Below are 23,113 nucleotides of genomic sequence, written 5' to 3' on the forward strand. Positions count from 1 at the left end.
GTGCTATATTGTTTTTACTTCTTTGTACAAGTTTTGCATTTCTGGAATTAAGCATAGTGACTAGCACATGTAAAATATTTTTCTCTCCTTTTGTTAACATACGATCTTAATGTTTTTGTTTATTAATGAGATTTACCTATAATTTGATTTCAGTTTGCTATTCAAATTTTGAAATCAATCATTTTCACTTTATAAAATAAGTTGGTTAGGGGCGCCTGGGTGGCTCAGTCGGTTAAGCATCCGACTTCGGCTCAGGTCATGATCTCACGGTCCATGAGTTCAAGCCCCGCATCGGGCTCTGTGCTGACCACTCAGAGCCTGGAGCCTGTTTCAGATTCTGTGACTCCCTCTCCCTCTGCCCCTCCCCCTGTTCATGCTCTGTTTCTCTGTCTCAAAAATAAATAAAAATGTTTAAAAAAAAACAAAATAAAATAAGTCGGTTAAGCTACAACATACACATGCAAACACTCACACATTTAAAGTTTATGTGGCATAGGGATTTTTTTGTTCTTTGAAAGTTTGGAAAATTTTCATGTCCACCAGGATCAGGCATCTTTGTGGGCTAACTGCTTATGTTTCTTTTTGATGCTTTATATTTTTGTAAGCAAGCACACAATCAGAAATATAGTTTGTTCTTATTTCTAATCTTATTAATTCATATTTATCCCCTTGTTTTGATTGAGATAATAATCATTTACACACACACACACACACACACACACAAACCACTTTTTACTATTTTTTTGTTTGCTATTTAAATTTTATTTATTTATTTATTTTAAATTTATATCCAAGTTAGTTAGCAGATAGTGCAATAATGATTTCAGGAGTAGATTCTAGTGATTCATCCTCTACATATAACACCCAGGCCTCATCCCAACAAGTGTCTTCCTTAATGCCGCTACCCACTTAGCCCATCCCTGTACCCACAGCCCCTCCAGCGACCCCCAGTTTGTTCTCTGTATTTAAGAGTCTCTTATGTTTTGTCCCCCTCCCTGTTTTTATATTATTTTTGCTTCCCTTCGCTTATGTTCATCTGTTTTGTATCTTAAATTCCACATATGAGTGAAGTCATGTGATACTTGTCTTTTTCTGACTGACTTATTTTGCTTAACATAACACTCTCTAGTTCTATCCATGTTGTTGCAAATGGAAAGATTTCATTATTTTTGATTGCCGAGTAATACTCCATTGTGTATGTATACTACATCTTCTTTATCCATTCATCCGTCAATGGCTTTGATTTTCCATACTTTGGCTATTGTCGATAGTGCTGCTATAAACATTTGGGAGCACATGCCCCATTGAAACAGCACACCTGTGTCCCTTGGATAAATACCTAGTAGTGCAATTGCTGGGTCGTAGGGTAGTTCTATTTTTCACTTTTTGAGGAACCTCCATACTGTTTTCCAGAGTGGCTGCACCAGTTTGCATTCCCACCAATATTGCAAAAGAGATCCTCTTTCTCTGCATTCTTGCCAACATCTGTTGTTGCCTAAGTTGTTAATTTTAGCCATTCTGACTGGTGTGAGGTGGTAATATACTAATTTGTTTTTGTTTTTTTATTTTATTTATATACTTGTTTAATTAAAAAAATTTTTTTGAATGTTTTACTTTATTTTTGAGAGAGAGAGAGAGAGACTGAGCACATGCAGGGGAGGGGCAGAGAGAGAGGGAGACACAGAATTAGAAGCAGGCTCCAGGCCCTGAGCTGTCAGCACAGAGTCCTACAAGGGGCCAGAACTTGTGAACTATGAGATCATGACCTGAGCCGAAGTCAGATGCTTAACCAACTGAGCCACCCGGGGACCCCTTGTTTCATTTTTTTCCTACTCCTGACTTGCTACTTTTTCCCCTCACTAAATACTTTATGTAGGGTTTTAGTTTATTGTGTTCATCTTTACTATTAATAAAGGTCTTCTTTATTAATGATCTTTCCTCCTGATAACTGGGTTGTATGAAGTTTCCCTATATCATAATGCAATAGTTAAGAGCGTGGACTCCGGAGTAAGGCTGCCTGTGTTCAAACCTCAGCTTTAGGCCTTATCAGCTGGGCTGCTTTGGGCAAGTTACTGAACATCTCTGTGCTTCCAGCATTCTCATCTGTAAAGGTGGGGTGGTTCCCAGCACCTAGCTCAGAGATTATTTTTGTAAAGATTATTTGAAGATACTGTGGTCATTTAACATAGTATGTGGCACATAGTAAGCTCTTGATCAATGTTAGTATGATAGTTATTGCTTTTAATTTAAAAATATGAATTACCTAGTCCCTTCTGTAGGAGTACTCAGAGGAAAGAGGCATTTCTTGTGAGGGGTAGGATGAAGGGGAAGACTGGCCTCCAGGGTTGGTCTCTGGGGGAGAGGTAGAGGAGGATCTATGGTCCCCAAGCCAGTACTGTGGGTTTACAGCTGGAAAACCATGTAAAATGTTTTCCAGAACTGGGCCGTGGTGAAATGTTAACACAGCAATTTCCAAGTAACTATAGCTTCCACTCCTTCTGCGTTTCCTTTCTCCTCTGCCTTATCCTTACCAGCTTCTCAATCCATTGCTTTTCCCCTTTTCCCCCAGTTCAAACCCAAATGAACTTCCATTAAGGTATACATGATTGGGGCGCCTGGGTGGCGCAGTCGGTTAAGCGTCCGACTTCAGCCAGGTCACGATCTCGCGGTCCATGAGTTTGAGCCCCGCGTCGGGCTCTGGGCTGATGGCTCAGAGCCTGGAGCCTGTTTCCGATTCTGTCTCCCTCTCTCTCTGCCCCTCCCCCGTTCATGCTCTGTCTCTCTCTGTCCCAAAAATAAATAAAAAACGTTGAAAAAAAATTAAAAAAAAAAGGTATACATGATTAATAAGATAGAACTTCTATTGTATTTGAATTTAACACTTGGTACAATATCAAGACAAATTAACTTTCCCATGGATTTCTCAGACAGTATGATATAGTGTTAGGTTTTATTTTGTTTTGTTTGGAGGAGGGTTGACTGGGCAAGGGTCCTTCTTGAATATCCACATATCCTCTTACCTATCGACCCAGTGCTATGCATAAGTCAAAACTGGACAGTTTGTTTGAATTTGTTTTCTGGCCAAGGTAAGGGAGTTATGAAGAGATTGAAATAGGAGTCTCTAAATTAATATCTGTAGGAATACGGTGGTGTTTCTGTGAGAAATAAAATTGTAGGCCCTCTTCCCATCTGGGCTTATCTCAGATCACCCTTCTTCCAACTCCCCACTCAGTAAGGAGGAAGTTTTGTTTTTGTTTTTAAGGTTTTATTTTTAAGTAATCTCTACATCCAACGTGGGGCTCGAACTTACAACCCCAAGATCAAGCTGCATGCTCCACTGACTGAGCCAGCCAGGTGCTCCAGTAAGGAAGTTTCTAATCTGAATGGTCAGAGCCCAAGACATTGATTGGACCGTGTGGCAGATGGTATTTTCCTAAAATGTCTCGTCTCTCATGGTCTTCATGCAATGTAACATTGACATGCTTCATCATGAGGCAGGGTCTGTGGAGAACAGGGGGAGCCCTCTGGATGTAGGCAGACCTCTGTAACTGCCACAACTACACCAATGTCACAGAAATGATGTTGCAAGACTTTTGAAGCTGGATCGTAATAGTTAATATGACTTCCTGGGAGCTCTCTCTCAGGACACTTAGCATGTTTGGGGGAAGACACATAGAGAGGCCACATGTGAGTGTCCTGACAGACAGCTAACTACCAGACACGTGAGTAGGCAAATGTTTCTCAGATAGGTCCAGTCCTCAGTCTTTGAGTCTTCCAGTGGAGACTCCAGAAATTGTGCAGCAGAGAAAAGCCATCCTTGCAATGCCTTGTCTGAATTCCCAGCCCACAGAAGTTGTCGGAGATAATAATGATCATTACTGTAAGTCACCAAGTTTTGATTTGTTACACAGCGTCAGGTTACTAATATGGGCTGTATTCACTCAACGGTGTGAACTCCTGTGTTCCTCTCTTGTGTTTCCTGTATCACTTCTAGATGGATCAGGCTTAGCCAGTTTCTTCTCATCTCCTACTTTTCTCCTAATGTGCATTTGGGTGAGCAAATAAGCCAAAGCCTGTTGTGCAAACCTGGCCATACAGTTCCCCTATTTCTTAGGCTTCCTCCTTTTTGCGTATGGTCAGAGGGCAGCGATATCCCAAAAAGAAGAAAGCCGCACTTAATACTTTACCAGAGAGCTATACATTGGAGTATGTGTGCCTGGGCCATGTTAATAAAGAGGTATTTTGCTTCACAATCTATGATTATTTATTGTGCTTAGCTTCCTTGGAGCCTGGTGGGAAGAGGAGAGGGAAGTAGGAGGCAAGGCAGGGTTGGGGCATTGCTGGGTCCTTGCCTATAATAACACAGAATCAAAACATCACTCTAATAACGAATAGTGGGTGGAGAACAAACAGGAGTCATCAAAATTTAAATTTTTTTGTGTTTTTATTTTCTTTTTGAGAGAGAGAGAGACAGACAGAGTGCGAGTAGGGGAGAGGCAGATAGAGAGGGAGACACAGAATCTGAAGAAGGCTTCAGACTCTGAGCTGTCAGCACACAGCCGGACACGGGGCTTGAACCCACAAACCGCAAGATCATGAACTGAGCTGAAGTCGGACGCTTAACCGACTGAACCACCCAGCACCCCAGGAGTAATCAGAATTTAAAATGTGTGAAAGCAGAAGCCAGTTCCTCTTCAAACCTCTAAGGTAGAAGGAAGAGCAGTAGCCTTGGAAACATGAAATATGGTTTTTATTTCTTCTCCACCAGGAATAAATTGCAGAATGAGGAGTTTTATGACCTTGGGCAAGTCACCTCATCACTTTTCTGTGCCTCCACTTCCTGAGTAATAAAAGGGGTGTTTTACTGAACTAATTCTGTCAATCTATGAATCTACACGTTTCTCCTTTCAGTCACTTTCAAAGCTACTCACACCTTCAGCTTCCCAACAGGAACGTGTGCGTTTGGATGGACACCCATGGGAGATGCAGGGAGGGCAGGGAAGCCCCAGTTCTGTGTTTTCTGGAAATCACAACAGCTGCCACTGGGGCTTGGCCCTCTCTGTGGGAAGTAGAGGATGAAAATCCTGGGGGACAACAGCTGCCTGGGGAAAGCCAGCTCCCAGTGAGGACAAAGACTTGCTCCTACCCTTATTTCACCCTAGATGAGCTCTGCTGAGGACTGGAGTAACAGTAATGTCCCAGATTCCACACCCAGCCAAGTAGGAATGAGGAGCAGAGAAAGAAAACAAGTCTTATCCTTGCCCTTGACGTTGGAGCAGAGCAGAGGTTCATTTTCCAAATGTCTATATAAAGAACCTAAATGCAGCCACCACAGACATTACACTTGGAGCCAACTGCATTGGTAATTCTTTGCACCTGATGCATTGGCCGAGGGCAAAAAAGCAGGGCTCCTGGAAGAAGCTAACAGTGCTGTCATACTGCATGTCAACTTCTTGTAACTAATTTCCTCCTGACTATTTTTGAGACATAATTGACATATAACATTATATTAGTTCCAGATGTATAACTGAATGATTTGTTATTTGTATATATTGTGAAATGATCACAGTAAGTCTAGTTTAGACCTACCACTACACGTAGTTACCATTTTTTTTTACAATGAGAATTTTTAAGATTTTCTCTCTTAGCAGCTTTCAAATATACAATACCGTATTATTTACTGTAGTCACCATGTTGTGCCTTACATCTCCGGGACTTATCCCATACCTGGAAGTTTGTACCTTCGACCACCTTTACCCATTTCCCCTACCCCCCACCCCTTCCTGCCTTTGGCAACCACCACTATGTTCTCTCTGTGAGTTCAGGGGTTTTTGTTTGTTTGTTTTAGATGCCATGTATAAGTAAGATCATATAGTATTTGTCTTTCTCTGTTTGGTTTATTTCACTTAGCATAATGCTGCCAAGGTCCATCCATGTTGTTGCAAATGGCAGGATTTCCCTTATTTTTATGGCTGAATAATATTTTCATACTGACTTCTAAAATTAGAGTATCCTCCATATGGTTTCACTCTTATGTGGATCCTGAGATACTTAACAGAAACCCATGGGGGAGGGGAAGGGAAAAAAAAAAGAGGTTAGAGTGGAAGAGAGCCAAAGCATAAGAGACTCTTAAAAACTGAGAACAAACTGAGGGTTGATGGGGGGTGGGAGGGAGGGGAGGGTCGGCGATGGGTATTGAGGAGGGCACCTTTTGGGATGAGCACTGGGTGTTGTATGGAAACCAATTTGACAATAAACTTCATACATTGAAAAATAAATAAATAAAATAAAATTAGAGTATCCTAGTTTTTATCTGCCCTGTCATCCAGCCTCCTGGCCTGTGCTAGACACATGCTCACATATGCATCATTATAGTAGGGATGTCAGTCATGGTGCCTCCATGCCCACAGTCCCTTCTACAGGAAACTGTCCACTCACAGCTCTTGCTAAAGCTTAGGTGGCTTAAAAAAATTTTTTTTTTTACCATTTATTCATTTTTGAGAGACAGAGACAGAGTACAAGCAGGGCAGGGACAGAGAGAGAGGGAGACACAAGATGTGAAGCACTCCGGGCTCTGAGCTGTCAGCACAGAGCCCAAAGCGGGGCTTGAACCACAAGCTGTGAGATCATGACCTGAGCCCAAGTTGGCTGCTTAGCCGACTGAGCCACCCAGGCGCCCCTAGGTGGCTTTTATATCACATGACTTCCCCTTCTCTTTCTTCAGCTGTAGATGACTGTGGTTGAAACAGATTCTTGTTCTCAAACTGCAAGGGAAGAGGAAAAGGTAGGTCTATCAAGAACTGAATTAGAAAAGATTTACAATGGAAATGAATAGGTGGGCCTGGGACTATATAGGTCAAAGTTAGGAGGAAACAGACACTATGAGGGAAGAGAAACTATAAGGTGGAACAAACAAAAAGTAGAAAAAAGAAATGTGCCGGCAATGTGAGCACCCGCACATGGAGAACAGCAAAGTCCTATTTCCACAGCACAAGTATGAAGCTCTGTCAACCCCTGTTGCTGTCAGTCCCAGGGCTGCTTTGGTTGCAACCCCAGTTCCTGGGGGCCTGGATGTACCATGGCTTCTGTTTTCGGTTTCTACTATTGTACCATGTGCCTCCTGACCTTGAACTTTCCATTACTTAAAGTACTTGCAACACACACACACACACTCACTCACACTCCCTTTCCATCTCCGTCTCCGTCTCCCTCTCTTTCTTTCTCTCTCTCTCTCTCTCACTCACCATTCTGGACACACTGAGTACTAAGAGTTCTAGCGTGGGTGCTCTGTGGTGACTCTTGTGCTCTCTGAACAGAATGGTGGGCACATTCAATATGTTGGAGTGTCCTTCAGTGAGAGAGAATGGCTACTAATATATCACAAGCATAATGGCAGCTACAACTTCTGAAGTACCTATTTTGTGCCAGGAACTGTCCTTAGCATTAAAAATCATTATCTCACTTAATCACAACAATTCCATTAAAATTGGTATTCCTCACCCTGTATATAGCTAAGGAAACGCTGGCTCGGAGAGTATAAGCGACCTGCCCAGTGACACCAATTAGTGAGTGGTAGAGGCAAGATTTGAACTTAGTGCTGCCTGACTCATGCCAAAGCTCGTGCCCTTTTCACTCTGTTGTGATATCTTCCTCAGGAATTCTGTTAAAACCAACTTCTCTTGAAGCTGAATTCAGCCTCCCAGAGAGCAGTGGTTCAAGCGTGTTTGGCTTTGATACCTTTAAGTAAGGCAGGCACCTTGCAGTTCAACACAGTCTCCACTGTTCCCCATTACTTTATACCCAGAACTCTTCCCTCCTTTATGTTATTTTCTTAACCCCCAAGGGCACTGGAGTTTGCAGCCTCTGTGAGTAAGTACAATTTCTTACGTAGAGTACCCGATTTCAGACTTCTTTGTACCATGCCTCCAAGTAACTATTAGTGTTCCCCATAAGGATGACTCTCAGCCACTTTGATCTCCACACGTGCCAAAATTAAACTTTTTTTCTTTCTCTATAAACATGTTCCTCCTCCTTCATTCCTTAGCTAATGACTGGCATTGTCCCTGAAACTCCTTTACTCCCCAGAACCAAATAATGTCAAGTTTTATTAATTTTACCTCTTCAGTATTTATACCACTTCTCCTTTCCACCACCACTACTCAGGCCCTCTTCATCTTCTTCCTGGGCTAGCAAATGCTTCATCTTGGTCTTGTCCCAATAAATTTCTCCTGCAGGCTCATTCCTGAGTTCACATTTAAAATTCACATTTGATCTTATCACTCTGTGCTCAGAATTCTGCAGTGGTGCCCGTATTAGTTATCTCTTGCTGCATAACCAGTGGCCCCATAATTTAGAGACTTAAACAGCAAAGCATTTATTATCTCATAATTTCTTTGGGTCAGGAATCTGAATGTAGCTTAGCTGGCTTGAGGTCTCTTACAAGGCTCCAATCAAGGCGTTGGCTAGAACTGTGGTTTCATCTCAGGATTCAACTGGGAGGATTTCCTTCCAACATCACTCCTGTGATAGTTGGCAGTCTTCGTGTCCTTATTGGCTATTGGCCAGAGATGTCAGTTCCCTCCCATGTGGGCTTTTCCATAGGACCACTCATAATATGACAGTTGGCTCCCTCAGAATGAGATCTCTGAGAGAGACGGGGAGAGAGATGAAAGCAGCATAAGTCACAGTCTTTGCAACCTTATCTCAGAAGTGACTTTGTGACTACTTCTGGAGTTGCTAGATCCAGCCCATACTGGAGGGAAGGAATGATGCAGGGTGTGAATACCAGGAGGTGGTGACCATTGGGAGCCATGGTAGAGGCTGCCTACCGCAACCTCCCCCTCCCGAAGCAATGGTTTGGCTTTGGTGTTGTGGAGGTTACAAACACATAGGTTTCCTCACCAACATATATCATGCCTCAACAGGAGCAGCTGGGCTTCCCAAATCTGTTTCTTTTATGCTTTCTGATAAGTGTTTCCAATGAACAAAGTGCCTCTAGCTTAGAGCTGTTCAAAAACTACTGGTTTAGAGGACTAAATCGAAACTTTGTTGGGCTTCACATGATTTGACCCCTGTCTACCAATTCTGCCTCTTATCTGACCGCTCCTTTAGCCCACATTACTTCCAAGCAAGACAGACTTCCAGAACAGCCCTTTGCCTTTCTTGCTAGCATGCATGCTGTTCTCTCTCCCATAATACATCACTCCCAGCTTGTCTGCATTGCCGGTGTTACTAAGTCACCCTTTCCATGAAGTACTTTTTGATGGTTCCAGGCAGACTTAGCTGTTTCTTTCTTATTCTTCTAGTTTGCTTTGTTTAAACTCCTTAATCAAAGCAATTACCTTTTATACTCTTTTATGATCGGTTTATGTCTCCCCTTTAAATTATCTCCAGCATCCAACCCAGCGCCTGGCACATAGGAGACACTTAATAGCTATCTGTGGAGATCAATGAGCCCAGCATTGCCCAAGTGCTTGGGGCCCTGGGTGTGGATGGAGTGCTGACCATAGCCTGGCATCTTCACGGGATGCATGCGGTATCTCAGCTGCCTCATTTATAAACCATGAGTCAGTCATTGTATTCCAGATTGCTCTTCACTGTCATTTTAGCCTTTAGCTACTGACTGAAGTGAGCTAATTAAAGCTGAACTATTTTAATTGCTAATCATCAAGAAATCAGATTTTTTTTAATGGAAATGGCAGAATGTGTGTGTTATCCTACCATTAAAACAAGCCGGAGTGTTCTTGTTTCAAAATTATGATAGGTCCATTGCATCCAGAAGTAAGTGTGAACTGTCAGAGCGTAAGGAATGGGTTGTGTTGTGTGGAGCACAAAATTGACCCAGTTCCTACTTCTATTAGTGTCACATCACATCACTCAGGAAAAGTCCAGTGGTTATTGGGCTTGAACACAGAGGATGTTTACTGATGCCCACAGGAGGCTGATTGCTTGGCACGTTAAGGACTGGCCTTTTGCCCTCCCTCTTTATATTCAAAACCTACTCTGGAGGTTTATTTTTTCACTAAGATGTTTTTTATCTATAAAAAGATTTCTCTAGTTGATAAAAAAAAAAGTGGCACAAAAGTGGCGTGTCCCTTTCAAATGAAAGTTGAAGAATAAAATGGTGAATTTTGAAAATCATATTAAGACAATCCACATATAATAACCACTCCCACCACTATAAAAACAAGAGAAATGCTACTTTGGACCAGTTTGGGGTCCATCTGTTTTTCTATTTTGCCACTGATGGTGGCACAATGGGATACTTTGGGGGAAACCTGCCCTTCATGGTTCCATATCAGAATGTTACAGAGGGACCATGAATATTTCTCAATTATGTGTCTGTCATTATTGCGATGTCTAAAATACCTCTTTGGGTCTACAGTTGTTACAGCCTGGGTCACCTATAGAGGTGAGACAGTCAATAAGATTGTAAGCAAGTTTATTTAAGTTCGGCTTCTTTTTAATTTCAAAGGTTTCAAAGGAATCTCTTAGTTCTGGGGGCTTAAGCTTTGAAAACATGTTTTGCTTTTCTACACTATGAATTTTTAGTCATAAATCTTTTAATGTATCCATTCAAAAATATTTGTTGAGAATCTCCTAGTACCCAAAACAGTGACAGGCACTGGAAATACACAGTACCTACAATACTATTTGAGGTACCAAGTGGTAGGCATAGCATGTCGTTGAGTATGGAAAAAGGAGTGAACTAAGAAAGGGATTCAAGCAGCATTTGAGCTAGAACTTGAAGGAAGGGTAGGAATTGCATGCATAAAAAAGATTAGGCACTTCAAGACAAAGGAAAGGATGAGGGAAGAATGAGGGACGACACAGGCGAGCAGGAGGGGATATTACATGTGCAGAAACAAAACAACAATCCCGTGAGGGTACAGATTTGGTGGCATGGGGAAGAGTAGCTGGAGAAGACATCAGGAGGGCTTTGGATAGCCTACAAAGAAGTATGAATTCTTTTTCACTAGGCAGTGAGAAGTGTTAAGGGTGTTTAAGGCCAGATATGATATCAGATTTTAGAGAGTTCTCTTCTCAGCATTCTGAAGGAAGGATTGGAGCATGGAGCGTCTGTTGACGGGGAAGGTATTTGGAATGCTTGGAAGTGGGAAACTAATACTTATTGAGGATCTGCAATCTGCCAGATCCAGTGCTAGGCTCTTCACATATGTTATCATATTTAGTGTTCACTGCAAGTGTATGAGGTATGAATTCTAATTCTCATTTAAGAAATGAGGCTACGTAACTTGCCCAAGATCACCCAGCTAGAGGTGGTGGTGGAGCTGAGCTTTGATTGATTCCACCTGCCTGATTCCAAAGCCGCCCTTCTTTCCTTTATGCTGAAGGGGATGGTGAGGGTCTGAATTATGCCAGTGGCAATGCTAGAGAGGTGCCCTCCCTCCCCACAGAAGACTCCTCATTTAATTGTACCTCATTTGGAAGCTTCTCCAACTACTTCATCATTCGAATTGCTTTAATATGACAAATTGACCAATTACTAACAGGTTATTTATAACCATAGTGAAATTAGTTGCTTGGTTCAATCAAGCAACCAAAAAGTAACTGATTTGTAATGACTTGATTTATCAAAGTGTTCAGAACGGTTGGTGTAAATAGATGTAACTTACATTAGCATTAGACAAATATGTGCAATAGAATAGGAAGGCAATATCTGATTTTTCACAAATGACATCTGAACCAAAAGGATTTTAACCCTAGCTCGATCTGTAACCAACTGGACAAGTCATAGCTTTGAGTGCAAAAGATGTTCTGGGAAACCTTCTGTTTTATTTTGCTGATAAAGAAACGGAAGCCCAAAAAGCATAAGGGATTTGCCAAGGTCTCCCAGCCAGAAAACAACAGAGCTGAAAATACAGACTTGGACCATCTGTATTTTTCTGATGCCAGGTCCTGGAGAACTTTTCCCACTATGCCTGCTGCACTGTGACAATGACCAGTCACTTAGCCTCTTGAATCCTCAATTTTCCCACAACAAGAGAGAGTTGGTTGGTGGGTGTATCAGTTAGCTTTTACTGTGTAAGAAACAGCCCAAAACAACAGGTTTTACAACAATTGTTTTATGTAGCTCCTGATTCTATAATGTGTCCTGGTGGCTGTTCAGGTCAGGACTGGCTCAGCCGATTTCTACTGGACTTGCTCATGCTTCTGTGGTTAACTAGTGGGTCTTGGATGATCTAGTATAGCCTCACTGATAGGGGTTGGTAGACCATTGGCTAGAGATCAGCTGTTCATCAAGTGGGGCACCTTCATTTTCCTCCACAAAGCATTTCAAACTCCAGCAGACTTGATCAAGTTTGTATACCTGGTGCTCTCAGGGTTCTACGCACAAAAAGAGAGAAACCCCACGGAGCATGCTCTTTGGAAATCTTTGTGATGCCAAATTTGGTATTCTCTCATTGGCTAAAGTCAGTCACATGATGTGGCAGGCAGCTTGTGGAGTGGTTCCCAATAATTCCTACCTCCTGATATTCATGTCCTTATGTAATCTCCCCCTGTGTGAGGACTGGACCTCAAGATTGGCTTCTAATGAATAGATTCATTAGACCTCAAGTCAATAGACTGGACCTCAAGATTGGCTTCCATGAAAGTGATGGGGTATAGCTTCTAAGATTAGGTTAGTGACACTCTCTTTGACTCTTTCTATGTGCTTGCTCTGGTAAAGCAAGCTGCCATGTGTGTACTGCCTTATGGAGTGGTCCATGTGGCAAGGAACAGAGAGAGCCCTCTAGCCAATAACCAGTGACGAACTGAGACCCTCAATCCAACAGTTCCTTGAAGAACTGAATCCTGTCAACAACCGGTGAGTGAGTGAACTTGGAAGCGGACCCAACCCCCATTGAACTCTAGATGACACCGCAGCCCTGCCCCATACCTTCATTGCAGTCTTGTGAGAAACTTTCAAACAGAAGACCTAGCTAAGTTATGCCTGACTCACAGAAACTGAGTTGTTTTAACCTTGTAGTGATTGGTTATATAGCAATAGATAACTAATACACATAGCTAAGTTCAGAGTCAGTAGGGAGGGTGAGTATCCAACAGTGTGGTTATAGGAAGAGTAATTATATAAACTATTCACACATATTTGCAACCAATTTACTACAGTTTTCCAGCCTTTGGGAGTCTGAGGTGGAATGATTTTCACTACTTCAACATTTATTCTCTGTGCAAAGAACTGGGAACAAGATGGTGAACAAGACAGATTTCCTGCCCTTAAGGAGCTTACAGTTTGTGGCAGGGGAGGGGAAGAATGGGGAAAGACATTAGTTCAATAATTCCTTCTTTAATTATTTGTTTAAAGTGATATTAAGGGAGAATGTGTATAACAGACTAGGTTGGTCAGAGTAAAGCTTCTTTGAGAAAGTGGCACATAAGCTGAAGAGGCAGGCAGAAGAGAAAGGGAAAGAGGAAAATTCCAGGTAGAACGGTGACATTCTTAAAGAGGAGGCAGAGAGGTGGTCAGCAGATATGGGACAAGTTCCTATTTATGATCAAATTGTATCTTATTATGTAATAATGATGTTATGGGTTATGGTTTTAGAGACAAATGCAAAAGTATTTATGGATGAAATTATTTGAGGTCTGGGATTTGCTTGAAAACAATCCAGTGGCAGGATAGGGGTCAGGAGTGGGTGGAGCTATAAATGAAACAAGAATGAGTTAATTAATACATTTTTGTGTATTTTTCGTTTTCCATAATAATACTTTAAAAACTTGTATCTGGGGATGCCTGCGTGGCTCAGTCGGTTGAGCATCCAACTCTTGATTTTGGCTAGGTCATGATCTCATGTTTCGTGGGATCGAGCTCCGTTTCGGGTTCTGTGCTGACAGTGTGGAGCCTGCTTGGGATTCTCTCTCTGTCTCTCCCTGTCCCTCTCCCCCTTTCAAAATAAATAAATATTAAAAAAAAAACTTGTATCGTGACAACACATCCTGAATGCTGTATGTATATATGTTTGAGAGGTCACAGGACACTTATTTCCTCCTGCTCCACTGCAGAGTAGAGGTTAATAGCATCTTTAAGGGCAAGGGGATGGAATGAGTTTTGTGTTACAGAAAATGTAAAGGCTTCTCAGCTTCAAATCTTGTGGCTAACATAAAGAAGGATATTTGGGTAATTTATCTTGCCTCCTGGTTATAAGGTGCTATATTGCATTATTTCTCATCCTCATTTGTCACTAGCTAAGATGGTATGGTTTCATATGTAATAGAATCTTGTAACGTGGTTTTTACCCTAGAGTAAAAGGCAGTGGGAGGATGCTGTTTAAATATTAGTAAAATGCTGAAAAGATTCTGTTATAAGGCCTTATATAATCTGGGAAGTATTAAAGAGCTTATGGGTGGGGAAGGAGAAAAATAGGGTAGAAGAGATGGAAATCCCCCTTTGTTAAAAAAATTCTGGGTTGGCTTGCTACAACAATACTGGATTAAGGATTTATTTGATTAAGTTTTCCTTTTACTCATGTTATTCTGAGGTGGGTCAGACTGAAATTAATAGCGAGCATAGATAGATTTTATGAGTCAGGGATGTATTTCATTAGGATTTTTTTCAGGACAGGGGCACCTGGGGCTGAAGCTGAAGAGATGATGCTTCATATTTATAACTGTTTCAATGTTATTGGGGGAACCGTATTTTGTGATTTTGATTTACATCTTTCTTGAAAATTCCTTTGCCACCAAATTGAGTCTCTCCCTAACCCCTAATAAATGAAGACTTCACTAGAGTCAGATATATGCAAATTACATTTCCCTTCTCAAGCTAAGGTTAAATAAAAGGGAAAATTATCAAAGATTGCTTATGGCAGCAAGGATTTTCAGTGCTTGAAGATGAATTTCGTTATTTCAAAACCATGATGAGTCTCCTCAGTCAGTGCAAAGCAGGAAAGGAATAAAGTAACGGAGAAAGCAGACCTGGGCATAAACATGTTCCCACACAACATTTGTGCTGAAAGGCTTTGTTGGTGTTCCCTGAACCTTGGCAATTACAGGCATTTTCCTTTGCTCGGAAAAACGTCTGGCAAATACTGAGAGTAGGTTCCCTCCTATTCTGTGTTCAAGGCTAGGTTCTGGCCTTGTTGCAGGGAAACACTAATTCCTAACCATGCTATGCTCCCTGGGAGCAAATGGTTTGTTTTCTCTTCACTGAATCCAGCCTGGGGTGGGTTCTCAGCAGCTGAGCCTGGCATGGAAAATCTATTTGGAGCAACTTGTCCCCAGGAGGGAAGAAGGCAAGCTGATTGTGCGGAGGAGTCGCAGCCACCATCCGGGTCAGCCACACTCGCTGGCCAGTGCAGGCATCAACACACAAAGGCACACACGAGAGTCCACAGCAAACAGGAGTCCTGTTTGTGTGCCCACACCCGCATGTATCACGCATACCCAGCTCTACCCATATATGCACTGTGTACCCACACTTGACATACCAGTCACATGTACCACAATGACACACAGACACCATACACATATACACAACACGTATATAACCACATCCACCCGCACATCGTGTACAAATACACACACATACACAGCTGCACATACTACACAGACCACATATACTCCACTACACACACACACACACCACCCACAACCCACCCTGGTCATATACATCCATACCACATACTCCTGTATACACACACCTCATCACACACCATGTAATATCAGTTGCATCACGCACACCACATACATTCCGTACATACCATGTACACACTTGAACACATCCAACTACACACAGATACCCACCACACATACTCCGCATAGCAACCATACACACCTACATATCACACACACACACACCCCCATGCAACACATTCCACACACCAGTCCTGTGCACCACAAATGCATCTCTGTGTCTGAGACACCCACACACCCACCCCGGTTACTTTCCCGCTCAGCAAGGCGGGGCTGCAGTCCCCTGCGGGACTGGGGCGGGCGGGCGCGCTCAGGGCCGGCGGGCCTTGGTTACCGCGGGCGGCGAGGCGGCGGGGCTGGGGTCTCGGGGGCCGGCGGCTAGAGCTCCGGAGGCGTGGCTGAGCGGCCGCACCTGGAGCGGGTGGCTTTGCCCTGGGGTAGTGCGCGCGAGCGTGAACGTGCGCGCGTCTCCGAGGGGCCTCTGTGCCCCCTCCGGGAGGTGTGTACTGGGGGAAACGTGAGCCGCTCGAGGGGAGACGCTGTGTGTGCGAGAAAACCTCGCTGGCGGACGCGCAGGGACCGGCCCCCCGAGCGGTTAAGGTGGGCGTGTCCTCGGTGCGCCCGGCCCTCGATGGAGTTCTCCAGACGACCCAGCTCGGCTGGAAGTGTGTGTGGGAAGCGCGCGCGCAAGCCGCTGTGCGTGTGAACACCAAGCCGCCAAGGCGTGTGTGTGTTCATAATGGCCGTCCGTCGGTTGGGGTCGGTCTCGGAGGAATGAATGAGTGTGTGTCAGAGACTCGCTGTGACAGGAGGGGACGCCGCTAGTGTATGCGAAGAGGCCAGGCTAGCATCGGCCGGCGCCGGTCGGCGCGCGCGTGTGTGCGCGTGCGTGTGCACGTGGGGACGCGGCGCGCGCCGCGGCGGAGGGAGGCGGGCGGCGGCAGGCCCAGCCCCCGGTCGCAGCGCCCGGGGCGGCTCCTCTGCGAGCCTGGGACCGCCGTGCTCCCGCCACCACCGCCGCCGCCGCCGCCGCCACGCGCTGGCGTGACTCCCGGCCCGCGCCCTCCCACGTCTGCAGCCTGCTCGGCTTTTTGCCCGCCCAGACGCCGCTTCTCCCGGCTCCCGGCCTCGGCTCCGCGGAGGGAGCGGAAATGAGTGCGGCGTCGGCGTCGGCGTCCGAGCGGGGTTGGAAGAGCGAGAAAGTGGACGAGGCTCAGGCCCTGGCGCGGAGTTGCGCTGCCCGAAGACCCGACTTCCAGCCGTGCGACGGGCTCTCCATCTGTGCCACGCACAGCCATGGCAAGTGCTTCAAGCTGCACTGGTGCTGTCACCTAGGATGGTGTCACTGTAAGTCGAGCCGCGTCTCCCCTCCTTCCGCCGCCGTCCCAGGGCGCTCGGTGTCCCGGGTCGCGGTTGCCACTCTGCGGTCGCGGGTCTCGGCTCGGCGGGGGTATCCAGCTGCTAGCTGGAGCCACCCTGGGCTCCCGGCGGGCAGGCGGGAGCTGCCCGAGGCGCCGGACGCCTCGGTTGGCGCTGCCTTGGCAACGAATTGAAATCCCGTGGGGAGCTTAGCTTTAGCCACTTCTACAAAAGGGGATCTCCCCGTCCCAGGAAAACTGGAGTTTTTTTTTTTTTTTTCCCCTTGCTTTTTTATCTGAAATGACCAGGCACTGTGTTGAGAAATGGTAGAGCGCCGTCAGAGTTGACAGCCAGAGGGGAAGCCTTTTTTCAGGGCTAGTGGAAATGCTCCCCTTTCTTTCTCACTTTTGTTTTTTCAGGCTGCTCGTTAAAAGAAAGAGCCCTTGGAAATCGAATTGTGGCCCATTTATTGTATCCAAATTGAGAAAACACTGAAGTGTAAGAGAAAGCTTCCGAGAAGTTAATATTAACAGTTTGGAAGGGTGAACTCCTTCAATGCCTAGTTGTAGCGTATAGAGCCAATATATGAGATTGTTTTAAAATTACGAAATAAAATAAATGAAAGTAAGCTTTAATAATCTCAAACCAATTTACAAAAGCCAGAGCTAACTGGTCTAGACCTTTTCTCTGTGGTTATCCTGCCTGTAATTTTTAAAACGTATTAAACTTAAGTAGCCATTTAATCAGAATTCCACAATTTGATTAGTTCACGATATTAGGCCTGCTGTATCCAATAAATCATCATTTAAAGGAATATGTTATAAACTTAAGTTTCAACATACCCTTATAATAGAGGTTTTTGGAGTGTTTATTCAGGACACACATTCTGGAAGTGATCTTAAGTTAAAATTGTTTTTTCCTTGTTGGTTAGGAAAAAATGGCTCCCAACAAGAGATGCAGTACATTGACAAGTCCTTGTTTACGTTAATTGAACACAGGGGGATATTTTAAATTGAATTTATGATTTGAAGAATAGGAGAATTCCTGCCTTTTCTTTACATTGAACAGTATTGATTTTTTTGTGTTGTCTGCTGAAGGGTCAGGTTCTTCCTATATTTCATTATTCCTATTGCTCTCAGATCCATTCCTCATTATAAAGCATCATTTCAAAAGTGGGGGACAGGATACAAAGTTGGAAGTAGCAACTGTAAGAAACCTGTGATGCTGAAGTGCACAAGTACGATGAATCTGGTGAGAGTCCATTTTCTAGGGAGGTATAGAATCATAGTACAGAATATGAGGAACATTAAAGACGGTCAGGTCAGTGCCTGTCTTATTTCAGCAGTCTCTCCACTAAGTACCAACATTCCTGATGGGAACCTTGCAGTCTTCTCAGGTAGCTTTGATTCTTAAAAATAGTCTCATATGGAGCTAAAATCAGTTACTTTCTAACTTCTTTCCACTGGTCTTATTTCTGCCTTATGAAATCATGTAGAACAGTCTAATCCTTTTTTAGATCATGGTTTTTTGTTTTTTTTTTCCAGCCCTTCAGATATACATATGAATATTCCACAGACATAGACTGTCTTCTCTCTGTATTCCCAGCCATTGTCACAATGTCTGGCCTGAAATAGATTTGAAATTCATGTTCGTTGAGTGACTGAATGAAAGTAGCCATCGTTTTCCTCTCGGGCATTGTTTTGTCCTATTTATAAATCTCTAGTCCCTTCTGCCTCTCCTTGTGTGGAATAGTATCCAGGCTCCAGAGCATCTTGGTTGTTCTTTTCTGAATTTGTGCCAGTATGGTTATGATCCTTTGAAGACTGTGACCCTTAGAAGGGTACGTAATATCCCAATTGTGATTTGAGTCTAGCAGGACTGCTGTCTCCCGTGTGTGAGATACTGCTCCTGCTGCATCTAGCAGCACATTAGCTTTTCTCATATCCTCATCATATTGAGCTTGCTGCTGTCAGATTGAACTAAGATTGCTGTCGACTAAAGACATTAAGCCCCTTTTTTGTTTGTTTTACATACATGGCAGTTAAGTCATGATGCTTGCCCATTGCACAGTTATATATGGATTTCTTTGGACTCTGATACCTTAGATGTTTTTCCCCATTAAATTTCATCTTCATTAGAGTTATCCATTTATCTGGCTTATCGTTTTTTCAGATCCCAGCTCTTTCTTAGTCCATATTTGAGCCCCCTAGTTTCATGTGAGTCATATATGGGATGCCAATAGTAGTATAGTAACCTTTTGCATCTTCATTCAAATCGATAAAATTGTTGAATAGGAGAAGGCCACATATAAGAATCCTGAAGCTCACAGGTAGGACTGACCTTTAAGTTGATGGCAGTTCATTAAGAAGCACTCATTGTTATGGTCATTCAAATAATTAGCTAGCCACTTAGTATTGTATTTATCTTATCCATGTAGTATAATGAGAGCCTGGTCATATACCTTATTGAAATCCTACCTTGTTGATATCTGACACTATTTATATTGCTTCTTTTTAATACATGATCTATCTATAAACACACTCTCTAAACAAGAAAGGAAATTTGATTAGTCTGGTTATTTAGTTTGGCTCCACAAATGCTTACCATTTTCTTTTCTTAGGGATTAGAAGCTATTTTTTAAATAAAATATCTGAATTAGGAAAGGATTGATGTCGAGTCTACTGGACTATCGTCAGTTCTTTTCTTTAAAAATCAGATCTACATTTATTTGCTTGTTTCCAGTCTTTGGCAACCCTCCGGGTATCCATGCTTCCTCCACTGGCAGCAATTCAGTGATCACATTCACAGGAAGCTTCATTTCATTGAGAGCAGCAGCAAGGTGCTTTGTTACAGTCTTCTGTCCTATACTGGGAATCAATTCTTTCTATCCCTTTTTTAGTCCAAATATCATTTTTCTTGAAAAGATGCAGAGCTCACACATTTGAGAAGTTCTACTTTCTTTTTGGCACTCACAAACATTACAGCGTCAGTCCTAAGCCGAATTTTTAAATTCTGTTTAATGTATATTGAGCACTTTTTTCTTTGTGAGACATTATTATGGAAGTTAGGGATATAAATATGAATACAGCTGGACCGTGCCATTTAAGCAGAGTATAAGGACATGATTAATACTATATTTATTTTTGTATTCCTTTAAAATCACAAATGAGGGACATCTGGGTGGCTCAGTCGGTTAAGTGTCCGACTTCAGCTCAGGTTATGATCTCATGGCTCATGGGTTCGGGCCTGCGTCAGGCTCTGAGCTGACAGCTCAGGATTCTGTGTCTCCCTCTCTCTCTGCCCCTTCCCTGCTTGCACTCTGTCTCTCAAAAATAAATAAACATAAAAAAAAATTTTAAATAAAATCATAAATGGTAAGGGTGAGAAAACTATCAACTTGTTCACCAAATCAGAAAATGGTAAAATGAGAGGACCACTTTGATATTTGAGAGAGGAATTTCAGAACAAATGAAGAAAGTTCAGTTATATATAGTTCGTGTTAAACTTGTGAAATTCATAACCTTAGGAGATAGAAAAGACTAAAAATATATACATGTTCATAAAAGACATATAAACATGTATATATTCATAGATGTGGTACTTGATGTATTATTAAAGGAAATAGCGTTTGGATAATGGCAGAGTTTGAGAATCATGTCTGGGAGGAAAACTATGATACGTACTGTAGGTGTCACTATCAAAAATAGGTTATTTAGTTGAAGAAACTATGGCCCTGAATGTGTAACTTTTTTTCTTCCCCCAGTAAAGAGCGATATTGGATGGAATTACTGAGTGAAGGATTCCAAGAGGAGTTTTGAGAGGAAAAAAAAGACATAGCTTGGCTAGGGAAGAGGAATGGGAAAGAATAAATCACATGCAGATAAAAAGTAGATTTTGTGGTGAGAATAGGTAGAACATGTAGAAGGTATAACAAATTAAATTGTTGAAATGAACAGGGAAGGTGGGTAGTCTGAGGTTTCAGTTGATAGAGACCTTAACATGATAGCAGTGATATGGGCAGTAGAGGAATGAAACTAGCAAGGGAGATTATTTTGTTATTATTGTAAAATAGAAATTCATCCAGTAATATCCATAAATGGATTGGAATAGATTATTAATTTGGAGATAGAGGAAGAGAAAAGTTATAAAGGATAACTTCTAGACTTCTGCCTCATGCATATAGGATGGATGGTAGTGCCATTCATTCACTAACAAAAAGAAAATATTAAAGAAGAGCTAGGGTTTGGCTGAGCATGGATTGTGAATCCAGTTTTGAATCATGAATCCTGGGAGACCAGGAATTCTGTTTTGGATCTATTGAGTTTAAGCTGCCTTGTCATCACATAGTAATAATGTGAGTAGGCAATTGGATGCAGGGATCTAGAACTTAGAGGAGAGGTCTTCACTAGAGATAAAATAGAAGTCATTTACTTATTTTTAGATCACAGTTGTGGCCATGGTGAAGCCAGAAGATCACCAAGGGAGGGACTATGGTATGAGAAATGAAAATCTTTAGGCTTTCCCTTTAGAATGCTAATATTTAGAACACTAATATCTGGGTACAGGAGGATCAGCTTGCAGCAGAGTCCGGGAGGGAAGAAAAATATGGAAAGTTATTTTTTTGCATATTTTATTGCAGAAGCAGAGGGAAATGAGTGTTTTAAGAAACAGTATGGAAATTAGGGGTGCCTGGCTGGCTTAGTTGGAGTGTGTGGCTCTTGATCTCAGGGTGGTGAGTTTGAGCCCCATGTTGGGTATAGAGATTACTTAAAAATAAAATCTTTTTTTTTTTTTTTTTAATTTTTTTTTTTTCAACGTTAATTTTGGGACAGAGAGAGACAGAGCATGAATGGGGGAGGGGCAGAGAGAGAGGGAGACACAGAATGGGAAACAGGCTCCAGGCTCTGAGCCATCAGCCCAGAGCCTGACGCGGGGCTCGAACTCACGGACCGCGAGATCGTGACCTGGCTGAAGTCGGACGCTTAACCGACTGCGCCACCCAGGTGCCCCAAAAATAAAATCTTTAAAAAAAAGAAAGTATGAAGATTAAATCAGTTTTCGGCAGCTTATTTCTTAGAAATTGGCAAAATATACAAATAGTGATTTTCTTTATTGCTGAAGAAGAGGGTAAAAGGTTTAGTCTCACAACAGTAACTTCAAAAATATATTTAATTGCAGGGGCACCTGGGTGGCTCAGTTAGGCATCTGACTTCAGCTCAGGTCATGATCTCACGGCTCCTGGGTTCGAGCCCTGTGTCAGGCTTCTGTGCTGACATGACAGCTCAGAGCCTGGAGCCTGCTTTGGATTCTGTGTCTCCCTCTCTCTCTGCCCCTTCCCTGCTCACACTCTGTCTCTCTCTCCTTCAAAAATAAATAAACATTTTAAAAAAAAGAATATATTTAATTGCATATTAGTCAAAGCTATTTGAGACAGTAAATTCTTCAAACTAGAAAGAAAAGAATAGAATGACAGGAGCTGAGAATTAGGACACAGAAATTAGTTAATATTTATTGAGTGATTACTTTGTACCAGAGTAAGCTTATTATGCTAAGCACTAAATAGACAATTATGTCATTATGTCCGTTCTACAATTGAGGAAGGAGGCTTAGGGAAGTTAAGCTAGTAAAAGTAGAGCCTGGATTTGGATCCAGGCCTGTCTGATTCTAGGACCAAGACTCTTAACCACCATAGGTTCTACAGAGTAATTTAAAATTAATGCACAAAATCAACAGTTTTTGGCTCCACCAAAGCCAGTGATGGGAAAAATTGTTAAGAAATGAGTGGAAAATTGTAACACTTGCAAAAATGAAATACAGAAGAATGAGAACTGTAAAGAGGTCATGAGATGTGATGGGGAATGACATCTAAGTTAAGAGTTAAGGAAGAAAAAGTGATTAGAAGGTGACAGGGGTGGGTGGGTAGTGTACGTGGTGTGATGTTGGTGCCACCAGCAGAACTCAGAGTTGGCTTAATAAAATCACATAATAGATTAGTTCAGTTTTTTGCAGAAGACATCTTAAAAGATGTCTGTCTTTTTCAGATTGAAAGCAGGAAGAGTGGGACTTGATGTAGTCTAATAGATGGTATTAACATATCTAA

The 23,113-nt window shown here is 42.7% G+C and overlaps 1 protein-coding gene across 1 annotated transcript in view; it reads left to right on the plus strand.

Moving 5' to 3' along the window:
- Positions 1 to 16,651: 16,651 nt before the first annotated feature.
- CC2H3orf70 (chromosome C2 C3orf70 homolog) overlaps positions 16,652 to 23,113 on the plus strand; it is an 89,301-nt gene continuing 82,839 nt past the window's right edge. Inside the window, exon 1 of the mRNA XM_011286039.4 lies at positions 16,652 to 17,001. Within this exon, the coding sequence (XP_011284341.1) occupies positions 16,806 to 17,001 (196 nt within the window). The 5' untranslated portion in view covers positions 16,652 to 16,805. The remainder of the gene's footprint in view (positions 17,002 to 23,113) is intronic.

The sequence above is a fragment of the Felis catus genome, chromosome C2 (genome assembly GCF_018350175.1).
Source record: "Felis catus isolate Fca126 chromosome C2, F.catus_Fca126_mat1.0, whole genome shotgun sequence".
Lineage (NCBI taxonomy): Eukaryota > Metazoa > Chordata > Mammalia > Carnivora > Felidae > Felis > Felis catus.